The 12,018-nt window shown below is 37.3% G+C and overlaps 1 protein-coding gene and 1 long non-coding RNA gene across 8 annotated transcripts in view; one reads left to right on the forward strand and one right to left on the reverse strand.

The window, feature by feature from the left end:
• Positions 1-12,018, forward strand: part of CFAP99 (cilia and flagella associated protein 99) — a 62,613-nt gene that overhangs the window by 22,102 nt on the left and 28,493 nt on the right. For all 5 annotated transcript variants that reach the window (XR_015699633.1, XM_087736230.1, XM_087736232.1 and 2 more), the window contains 3 exons: positions 3,246-3,358; positions 5,651-5,825; positions 10,539-10,619. Coding sequence is in view for 4 of the 5 variants with exons in the window: in XM_087736230.1 (XP_087592356.1) it covers positions 3,246-3,358; positions 5,651-5,825; positions 10,539-10,619 (369 nt within the window). In the remaining variant the exon portion in view is untranslated. The remainder of the gene's footprint in view (positions 1-3,245; positions 3,359-5,650; positions 5,826-10,538; positions 10,620-12,018) is intronic.
• LOC148051352 (uncharacterized) overlaps positions 1,299-12,018 on the reverse strand; it is a 42,055-nt gene continuing 31,335 nt past the window's right edge. For all 3 annotated transcript variants that reach the window (XR_015699636.1, XR_015699635.1, XR_015699634.1), the window contains one exon: positions 1,299-3,603. This is a non-coding gene — a long non-coding RNA (uncharacterized LOC148051352). The remainder of the gene's footprint in view (positions 3,604-12,018) is intronic.

Below are 12,018 nucleotides of genomic sequence, written 5' to 3' on the forward strand. Positions count from 1 at the left end.
ATTCAAACTACCTGTAAAAAAGCATTACAAAACAGTCTTTAATTATACATGCTTGTCCTACTACAGCCAGAGTACGTTAAAATAGTAAAAACGGGTACAATTAATTTCTGGTGTAATTCCACCACTCCTAGAAGGGAAATGAATCTCAGTTATTATGCTCTGTGAGTAGTGAAACTGTTGGAACATTCAAGGCAGAAGAGTAAGCAGAATAATGCTGTTGCCAAAATGGCTGTCCAGTAACTTCTCTAAGGAGACGGGTACTGGTAACATCCAAACAGAAATCTCTGAGAACTTCAAGCCGCATTTTACTGCCATGAAAGCAATGACTGCTGATACTGGGGTTGCCACCTATGCCACATGTGGCCAAAGACAAAACAGAAATGTAAGGGATTTTTCCTAGCAATTCAGTTCACAAAATGCAAGAGTTTCTGCTGTTAAGAAATGAAATGTGCTATGGCTTCATGGGTCTTATTCTGCCCACATTCACCATCATCATTGATATGGGTTATCAAAAGCAAGGTTGTGGACTTTCGCCCAGCAGACTCTAGTCAGAAATGATGTCTGGTAATCCTGCATTGCCATTTGCAATCCCTGCATTGCCTGGATAATGGTTCCAGGGCAGCATTCAAAGCCTTCTCTAGCATGATGTGTATTGGGGCATATCCTTATTGTAGCATTTGTCTGGGGACTGTGACTAAAACAGTACTAAAATATACATCACAGTATTGATATCTGATTACACAGTTATCCATTCTCTGTACCTCATAGGAGTACATCATAGCATTTATCAATGACATAATTACCCATTTGTCTTAATAAAGTGTGAAATGTTAATAACCAGTACATAACTGCTGTTGCAGTAGGAGGCCTCAAGAGGTAATAGCCAGCTGTTAAATACAACAGCTAGAAATCACTAACTGTGTGCCTTTATTATAGTTTCATCTGCCTTGAAGAGGCAGTTGAGTTGCAAGAACTTTGTAAAAGAGAGTTACAGCAAATATTTAGAAGACCTAAATGGAGAAGATCAGTCAGGGAGAGCTCAAACAACAGTTCAGAAGCTTAGTTTCACGTGGCAATGTAGTAAACAACTGATTGAAGCCTCTGAGGATGGACTAGGCTGTAAAAGAGGAATACTGAGGACGCAGAGAGGGAGGAGGAGTTCAGCTTAATGAAAGCTAGTAAAAGAAAACTGGAGGATTTACAAATCACCACCTGTAGTATTTCTATATCAACTTCTTCTGTGAGTTCTCTGAATACCTAGAAATTTGAAACTAGCTTCACCCCTCAGGGTCTGCCTCATTTTAAGTATATCAGCTCATGTTCAATCCACCCCTGTATAAACACTTGCTTACATGGATTTAAAACCACATTTTTTATAAACTTTGTGTATAGTCAGGGCCTTCCATAAGGTAAAAAGAGTACTTCAGCAGGGAACATGTTCTCTGGGTCTATAATCATATATCCAGCTGGGATACCTGGATGTAAGATTTTGTTACAATAGCTGGTAGAAGTACTGTATATACAGTGCATCAGTTCTGTTGGAAAGTATGAACTCTGTCTAGACTTCCAGCGTTTTATTTATACATTGCAGAAGTACAAATTACTATGTTAGTTGAAAAATGTAATCCATCATGCATGCACTACAGAGAAAGATTCTCCATAAGGAGAATGAATGAGTTTCTAGACCAATGGGATGAAGTGCGTCCCTTAGCATACACTTAGCAAACTCCACTGAATCTGGAAGCACCAAAAACCCAACTTCTTCACAATTCAAAACTTAGTTTATAATCATGCTTTTAGGGATGAAGTATCTTCTTTTGGGTGGTGTGTAGATATGCCAGCATCTGCAGTTTTGTGGAAGAGCAGTAGTTTCTAGACAAGAATGGGAATCCAAGGGGGTAATATTCATTTAGTCCTTCAGTTGTTGATCAGTCTTTTGACTCTACCAAAAGCACAATAGATGAAAATAAAACTAAATTTACAGGTTAATTCCTTGGAAATGGTCACATCAAGACTACAGATTTCAAGTAGCAGACTTTTTACATCTGTTGAACATCTGCAGCAAACACCTTGAGTCAAATCTGAATTGTTTATAGCTGAATTCTTCACAAAGCTCTGAGCCACCTTGGGCCTGACACCACATGTGAATTAAGAAGCTCCTTGGTAGTCCTCCAGAACCAAAAGCTCAATACAAAGACCTATATGGCTCTGTGGAAACCAACCCAAGACGGGGCTGATGCCAAGTCTGAACTAATAAGCTCTGCAGCCTCCATTAGAAGCTTCTCAAGTGACTGCACACTGCTTTCCAGTATGTCTCATAATGTCAATATTATTTAGTGTGCTTTTTTCTATTATTGTGATTATTTCAGCATGATGCTTGCTTGTACTTTCAGTTCCAAGAATCTTAATGAAAAAGTTCCGGTTCAAGTTTGGAATTTATATTGCTGTAAATGATACACGCTGAATCTGAGTGCCATTTTTCAAGAGTCTGTTTCAAAAGGCCATTTGAGCAGTTCAAGTTTTAAAGAAAGGCTCTTGACCTTCTGGTGAACTCCAGTGGGAAACACAAGTTCAAATGTTAGCTGCTATTTCTCCAGCATGTAGAGCCCTACAGTGTGTAAGTGTGCCAAATTTCAGTCTTCTAGTTTAATGGGAATATGCCAATTAATTACATTTCAATAAAAGAAGAAACCATATTGTATAGCAGTTAGTGTAGTTCTCAGCAGTTCCCCCTGGCCAGTTCCCAGGGAGCTGAAAGGAACATAAGTAATTCAGGTGCAGGACCAGGCCTGAGATGTTTCTGGGCACCAGGGATCATCTCGCTATAGATAATCAGGAGCTGATTGTGGCTATATTAGACTCTCAAACTCTATTGGTAATTATACTAAAATCAGGGTATTGCAGTAGTAATTACTTTAATTTTGAATAAAAGCTTTTGTTTTACAACGTTTGAAGCAAATTAAAGATGCATCAACACATTCCCATGTTGTAGTCTAGATTGTTTTTAAGCCACTAAAAATATTTTAGTGCCTACTAGTGTTTCACAAAATAGGGCTGAAAGACATGGGGCTGTCCTAACAGAACTAAGAAGAACCTACAAGTATCGACCACCTATGATTATAACTACAGGGTAAAATACAAGCAAGTTCTTCAGCAATGTTTGTAGTAAAAGCAACTAACTTTTCGTAGTCTTATATACACCATACCTTCGGTATTCATGTTTAAAAGAAATCGCTTATTATTAGTTTCTTAGATTCTTCTTCAATGCCTTGTATTTGAACACGTGGATAAAAGATGAATGGAGTCAGTTCTACGATTCACTGTATGTAAAAGAGAACTGGATTGACCCACTGCTAAGGTAAGCAGCACTTAAGTAGCCTGTCACCGCCTCAAAGTTTAAATGCTGGGGGAAGCTTCCGCTGAAAGTTCAATTTGCTGTTAAAGTGTTTCTCCTATGGAAGTCACTCAGAACCCTTCTTGTCTTCATAAGACTATAGTAATCCCTTTTACGTACACAGAGGCAAGGCTCTCTCATAGAAAAGTCCTTTCATAGCTGTTGTACATTTGTTTCTCAGTGCCCCTGAATAGATGAAACATCGTACTCTGAAAAAAAAGAAACAGAAGGTTCAAATTATCTTGCAGAGTTAGACTTGTGCCTCATAAGTCACTTCAACATCTGTATGACATTAAGCATTTGAAAAAAGATGTTTTACTTCCCTGACTTTGGCTTTATGCACAGACTTGTTTATGCCGATGGTCGTAAAATCCCTTCTGAGCAAATCAGATAAGCATGTAAACAAGTCTTTTAAAATTATTGCTTATTTACACAATTGCAGCATCATTTAACAGTTTAAATGTCTGAGGTGCCAGGTGTGTTCACACATTGGTTAGGTGGTGATACAGTAGCATGAGCACCCTTGCCAAAGTGGAACATTTTCATGTGGAGAAACAGTAGCTCTGCAGCCTATTGTGTCGCTTTTTCACTCTTGTTTTTATCCAGGACAGATAAATTAGAACTAGCATTGGTATACCAATGTGGCTGCAATTACGCATCCTCCTCACTGCAGTATAGATTAACCCAGATGATGGCAAACACTGTTAGACAAAAATGTCTTACAATGTCAGCTGAAAAAGAGTTTGCACCTAGTTCTAACTGTCATATCAAAGCCAGTAGAATTAATCCTTTCATACTATGTAGTTTATGCCAAATTAGCAAATGTACAGTATAGATTTGGCTTGCAATACTCCAAATTCCACTGACTTCTACAGGAACTGCAGGGATATATTTGAAGTCAGAATTTGACTCAATATATTCCAGTGTAGTAATTCTAATTATAACACATGCTTACAATAGTCTAAAGATACAGATAGAGATGTATAGATAGAGATATACACACGTATTACTTTTAGCTGGTCCTGCGAGGAGCAGGGAGCTGGACTTAAAAAGATCTGGGTCCCTTCCAACTTGAGATATTCTACGATTCTGTGATTCTATATCCATGCACTTTTTATATGTACATATGCACGCAGGCAGATGCTTAATCTGTTGCTTGTTTCATTAACACTAAGCTTATTGGAGCTGTCCTTCACAGTGAATTACATTCAATGTAACGAACATGTGTTTTGCCTAAAAGTAGTAAATGTAAGTTGTGCAAGAATGTTAAAGACCATATTTGGTTACTGGGTTTGAAACTTCTTTCAAGGGGCTGAGGATGCATTGATCAGTTTAATCAGTTCAGTAGCTTACATTCTTTTAAATAGGTCTTTGTATTCCTCTTTCTAATGTCAACGAGGTTAACATAAAGAGTCCTATTTATTTTAATGGAGCTGCATTACTTGCAGAAGTTACTTGCAAGCCTCATCCCATAATGACAGTACTAGCCAAGGTAACAGTCACATAAACAAGTTACTGTAAATTTGCATTGTCTGCTGCTTTTTAAGTTGTGGGAAAGCTCCATTGCATGTGTAATACTTAAGTATAGAACACATATAAGAGGAGGAATAACTGACATGAAGCTGTCTCCATAATTAGTCCTGTGATAACTTGTTTGTGTCTTACCTTGAATTCTGCACCTTCCTGACATTCCTTGGAAGAAGTCTGAACCTTCATACCAGTCAAAATCCAATCACAGAGAAATCAAAATCATCTTGACTGCCCCAAAGGGTTCACTGAGGGTTCATTTGCTAATTCACCAAACTCCTTACATCTTTCTATTTTTTTACTGGAACTGCCTGCGCTATGAGATTGATTTATGTGTGCTCTGTCAGTTGGTAAAAGTGGCAATACTCAGACCACTGTTTGTTCATAGTCTCTTCGTTGAAGTATGTTAAGTGTGTACTTAGCTTATGACAGCTGCTTTTCTGATTCATAGTCTGGTCCTGCTGTGAAACAAACTGGTGACATCGTTGCTTATTCAGTAAAAACTATGGTTATTTCACCACTAGTAGTCTGAATGCTTTAGCATCTATCAAGAGGTGAAGTAACCCAGTCCAACTAAATCATGAGTACAAATTCATAGGTCAATTTTATTAAAACTGAATGGCTGAAAGCATTACAGAATTTGCACCAATGCCAACCTCATATACTGCATGTAAGTTTGTATGAAAGAAAAAATTGAAATAAAATAGAAAAATCTGTTTTTATTTGAAGATGGCAGCCAAAAGTACAGCAACTGATTGAACAACTCACAGATATATTAAGTAATCGTACTGCCACTGTCAAGAGTTCAACGGTCACTCGGCCAAAGGAATTTAATTTGACTGTACCCAAACCACGTGCCATTCCTATACCTCTGCCAATACCACCACTGGAAAAAAGGCCACCTGTGAGTTTTTTTATGCTTTGAGAGATATTAAGTTTTATGTATGCTTGTGCACAAAATCATGGTAGGGGAGTTAATAGTCTCTTTAAAAATAATTGTAGAAAATCTACAGCCTTTAACAGATCAAGGAGGATTTTTGTAATATTCTGTGTTATTGAAGGTCAGATTTCTAAAAAAACCCGAACTAATTCTTTTCATTTCAGTGAATGTTGTGTAAGCAAATTGTAAGCCAAACAAAGGAATGGGAAAAGGTTGGTTCCTGTAGTTGTTTTGTGACTTTTGGAGGTAGAACTATACAATGGGTACAAATTGATGACAACATTGATACAAGTGTTTCTGGTAGTCCTTGGATTTGTAAGATGTTTGCTTTGGATAATGCACTGAAGCAGGTAAGAAAAGAACATTCAAATGAAAATTTTTTGTAAAGTTAGATTTTTTTTTTAGATGAACTCTCATTAAAATAAATGGCAAAGCAATTTCACTGGAGATGAGATGGACTCTAGGTTTGCAGCTCCTCCTTGAGGGTGGAATTTTATTCCTTTCTGTTTGTATGAATGTTGAATCTCTAAAATTAAGGTTTTTTGGTTTAAATTTATTGCTCATGTATAAATGAGACTACATTTATCTTTGAAATGCTAAGCTTTTATTTTACTCATTGTCTAAGATTGTGATTCAGTTACGCTGGTACATATCAGAGACACACAACTGGTTTTAAGTTAGCTCACTGGGGTAAGGCAAACAGGATTTGGGATCAAGCTGCTATGACTAACTTAATAAAGACTCCAAAATCATCTATATTTAAATGCAGTGGGAAGTGATTGTCAAAGTCATAGTTTTGGGCATTATCTGCCACCTTGTATTAGCACTTCAGGTTTTAAATAATACATGTGTTGAATGCTCTTAGAAACCATTTACATCTTAGGATGGCAGAGCAATTTAATGGTAGTGTGTTATACAGTTAATGGGATTTTACATTGAAACAGCTTAATACCAGGCTCTGAAAAACTGCATTTAATAACTACTTAATCAGTATAGGAATGAGTCATGTTGCTGTCATTTTAGTACCTTTATGCCGTGCAGCCCCTCTTAGAATAAATTTGTTTTAATGCGGATACATTTACTAAAGTTCATTTGTGTTGTTAGGATTATACTAAATTTGGTTTACATTCTGGCCAAGTCTGCAAATTTAAAAGCTTGTGTGAATCTAAAACCATTAGCGTAGTAGTGACATATGTTGTGCTCATTTCTGCACCTATCTCGGCAAATTAAGCTTCACTTTAATTTGCCATATTCTTGCCAGTATCACCATTTTAGATCCTGAAATGAACAGGCTGAAAAGACAGCCCAGATGGCAAGAAAGAGTTAGTAAAGTGAGAGCAGGCCATAGTTTTGGCTACTATATGGTGGAGAGTTGTATGTAATTGAGAGGAATGCACGGAAATAAAGCTCTTCCAGATTACAACCCATAATCTGCTGCAGAAATGTTCTCATCCTTTTTCTCACAAACTTGTTAGTTTTATGAGATATCCATTTTTTCTCATGGCTCTCATGCATCTGTCAAAGAACTTGTCATGTGGCATATTAGCAGGGACTATTGTAGTCACAATAACTACAGCCGTAGTTACTGCTTGACTTTGAAACAGCTGTATAAATTCATACAAAGGCGTCTGGATCTTGAGCAATGACAACTGATAAGTTATTGCATCCCTATAGTGAAATGAGTTCATTCTGATTAACACGATTATTATTTTAGGTATTTCTTTCTGCTAGGTTGCATTATATTCTATAGTAGAGATAAAGTGCAAAGTAAGATGAGATGTATCACATATATTGAGTTCAGGAGCTGGGATAGTACTGCTGTCCTGTACACTGAACACGTGCTTCCTTCACAGGAGAGGACTGGAGATGTGGCTTATTGCAAAGGGCAGGGTAGTTGTCTTACTCAGTGATCTATATGGAGATGGGACTCTCCTTGGGAAGTTTCGTTGGAGTAACATAGGCCTAGAAGGCTAGGATAACCATTCATCATCATAAACGTTCCTCAGAAATGAGGGACACTAAATGAAAAGGAAAAACACTTCGATTTTGAGATTTAACAATGAAACATTTCACTATAAATATTTGGTCCAAAGATTCTAAATACTTCTCTCCACCGTCGTTTGCACACAAGCACATGGATGCAGACACAAGCATGCACATATGCATACACACATTCATAAATACAATTCTACAATCAAAATAAGTGCTTTAGCTTGAAGTTTGCAAAGGAAACAAATGGAGACAGCTGCTTAAACCTGATAACATGCATCATGATTTGGACACATATAACTTCCTTGGATATCTTGGCCTTGAGTTACAAATAAAATCCATTCTTTTACTGTCACCACTGTACTAGAATAATAAGATTATGCAATTATTATATATTTAGTTTGTCTGTAAACCAATAATGTAGTTAAAAAAATAAAAAGGCCACACTGAGATGTTATTGTAACACCATTCAGCCAAATTTGGTGTATTTTTTAGACATTTTCCATATTATTTCAGCTATGCTTCATGAGTGGAGTTGCTTGATTGTTTAAAATAATTAAATGAGTGAATTCATTTGGCCAATACAGAGGGTTTTATTTGCAAATATGTAGACGCAACAATATATTTATCTTTATGATATTGTTATGTATAAAAATAGAAGCTCTTAATGCAATAGCATTGCATTAACTTGCCCTTGTCCATCCTACAACAGTAACTTTAAAATAATAGAAGAGTGATGACTACTAAAGTTCAAGTGATTATTCATTTTGTTCTTCCTTAAACTTCTTGTGGTACCTACTCCCTAAGTAAACCTCTGGTAAAAGGATATCCAGAAAGCACAGGTGAGCCTGACCACTGGCTGGAGAGGAAAAGCAAGGTTGGCGTCTCTTACCTGCAGCCCCCTTTTTTCACATTAGGATTAAGTAGGTACAGTTTGGCCTTTTTGATCTCTCTCTTGCTGGAATTTACAATTTACTTATAGTAACTTACTCATCCTCTTCTGGCAACTGGGTAATTGCTGTATTGTCTATCTATCTGTCTGATTGGTACTCATCACCATGGTATCTGAGGGTTAGATTACAAGGCTAAGATCATTTTTGAAACAGAGCTGATTGAAAAGTCTCCTCCTTAAATTACTTGGAATAAGCATAGCAGTTTCTGAGGAGAGATTTTCAGCTTACACTGGCAGATGAGTACAGTTTTGCAGGTAAAGCACATGACTAGGAAGAACAGTGAAATAAACTGATACTCGCTGCCTGTGCAACCCTTTGCAAATCCTCTGGGCTTTAATTTCTCCATCCATAAAAGCATAATAAAAATTCTTAGCTACTGCTGGGAAATACTTTCAGTTCTATTTCACTTAAAAAGCTCACAAAAATACTTGAGCAGTCTCACCAGTGCATTTAATTGTTAGCTGTTTCTGTTTGTGCATTTGTTTTGCCTGTAGATAATGTCAAATAGCAAAGGCAGCGGAAAGTACATCAGATTCATGAGCTTTTGAAAGCATAGCTCTTTACATAGTCCAATAAAGCTAGATGGCATCCCCGTGTTTCCTAAACTGACCTGCAGTACAATACAGATTATAGATTTTTCCCATTAATGTTTGAATTAATTCTGTAATTTCTAATTGAGCTAGAACATTTTTAGCAAAATAAATATTTAAGCAGATGTCCAGTAAACTGGCAGACTATCTCACCCACATAGGAAGGAGACATCCAGTCTTTTTTTCAGTTTGCTTCTGGGCAAAATTTATTGCTCAAGCAAATATTGAAATCCCCCAGAAGTTTCAGCCTAACTCAAAAGCATACAGTCCCTAGTGTCCTGTTGATCTGTATGACAGCCAGACTATAAATCTTTCCTGGTCATTTTATCTGTAGCACTTTCTGACATGTGAATGCTTTCCCAAATCTGTGACTAATGCTAGGAGGGCCCTCTCAGTCCTCCACCTCCGAACATTAATCTACACCTCCAATGGTATTCCCTTACAAGGACACTAGGGCAGCTGTAGTAGACCAGAGCAAAGGCCCATTCTGCCCAGTGTATTTTCTCCAGCAGTGGCCAAACACAGGTTTCTGGGAAGACTACAGGGACAGGACAAGCAGAGCTGCTGCTTTCTCCAACTGCCTTCTCAGTCTCCCACCATTTCAGTTCAAAGACTTCTTTAGTTACAATGAAGTTCCTGAGTATTTAATAAACCTCAAAGGATTTCTTTTCCCTAAATTTCTTTGGAGTCTCTGTAACTTGTTGCTACTACCACACACTTTACCAAAGAGCTCCACAGCTTAACTTTATTCAGCTGCCCTATCTGGCTCTCAGTGCTGTGAAAATGAAGTTTATGAGATGCCAAACAGAACTTTTCCCCTTTTGGCAACTTCTTTTTCCCCTTGATAGGGCCTATAGGATTTATTATTTCTGAAGACTTTCTTGTACTAGTTTTGGATTTTTCTTTCTTTCTGGTCTTTTGTCCAGCAGTTATATTACATTGCACAGGACTGAAAAGCCTGGGTAATCCCAGCTAATTGGAATCTGTCCATGTCTTCTACACTGGCACTAATAGAAAAGAATAAATAGTTAAAAAATAACTGCAGCTGTTCTACAGTAAAAGTGAATGTGTTTTTTACCTGCAAGAATGTGACACTTGGAATGTTTTACACCCCATATTGTGGAGATTATTGCCTTTTAATATAGGTTCCTCCAAGCACCTACAAACCTCCAAAGGAAAAAAAGCAACTAGAGGAAATCAAAACAAGAAATCGCCGAAAAGCAGAAGTAAGTGTATGATGTTCTTGTTCTAGTCTTTCCTTTCTTCTAAACTGCTTGTTCTGTAATGTTCCGTTTTCACAAGTCTTAGAACTTTATCTGAAACATATTTGCTTTTGAACCTAATAGCGCCTGGCTCTTTCTCTAGAATCATGAAGTTTGTATCCTCTATTCTGTTCTATCACCCTTTTTCCATCTTCCTTATTTTATTATTAATTGTCTGAGACAAGGTCCACCTTTTATTCACTGTACAAGTACTATGTGAGAAATTATGCAAGTAGCCATGTAAGATAGCAGAAGCATTATTACTTTCTTCTCTTCACAAGCTTGAAATAGTTTGATGGCTTTTTTACTCCCACAGGACATGTGGATATTTAAGGTATTCACTTAATAGTTAAGGCTTCAAAATACAAAATATGTTCAATATTTTTGTTTGTTTTCTATAGTAACTGATGAATAACCACATGTCATCACCCACTGTTTTAAAATATCAGCAGACTCTGACTTCTTTTTTGTGCAGACTCCATACTCTCTCCCTAAGCAGGCTGAAAGTGGGAAGTCATCATGATTTGTAAAGAAGCGGAGTACCTGGTCTGTGTGTTAAGAGAGCAGGAGAAGGGAAAGCCTGGAAAAACAAAGAAACAGATCTAGTTATTTGATCCAAACTTTGATATGAACCCTGTTCAATGAGTTAGCTCCTATCGTAGTTAAAGCAGATTGTTGTCGTCTTCTCCTTGGAAGGGAATTAATTAAATGTCAGTTTCCACTTTCTTTCTTCCTCCCCACACTGCAATCGCTACACCAAATCGAGTAACAGTATAAGCTTGATAGAAGGCATGCTATTTGGCCCCTTTTTATCTGCACTCTCCCACCCCCATTCTGAAAATGCCTTACTCTAGCTTTCACTAGCCAATACAAGTCCATTTATCACTGTTCTGGGCTCTCCTCATGTCCTTGTGAAAGGGGCATTGGATTCTGTTCCTAAACTGTAGTAAATGCTTTAAGGTGTGATAGATTCTAGGAGGATAAACTTTGCATTACTTTTGCTGGCCCATCACATTACCCATGCTTGGTATTTCATTATAAAACAATATGACATTATTTTTTATTCTTTTATTATTTCCATATTGTGGAGAAAGCACATGCCTATTTGTCTGTGTGCTTATTTGTACGTACAAACTTCCTAGAAAAACTGGGGAGGAAAAGCAAGATATCACAGTGCCTATATTGTCAAAAATCTATGACAACTATAAAATCACATAACTACCAGCCACATTCTTCAGTGGAGAAAATGCACGAATACAAGGAACAAAGGAAAACCACCACAGAAATTACAGCTGCAATAACAGCAGTTTTTGTCACCTCTGGAATGTTATAAAAGGCATCCAAAGCATTCACAAAGGTCAGC

This window comes from Nipponia nippon, unplaced genomic scaffold (assembly GCF_047370975.1).
Source record: "Nipponia nippon isolate SJK-2023a ecotype South Korea unplaced genomic scaffold, ASM4737097v1 scaffold_6, whole genome shotgun sequence".
NCBI classification, from domain to species: Eukaryota; Metazoa; Chordata; class Aves; order Pelecaniformes; family Threskiornithidae; genus Nipponia; species Nipponia nippon.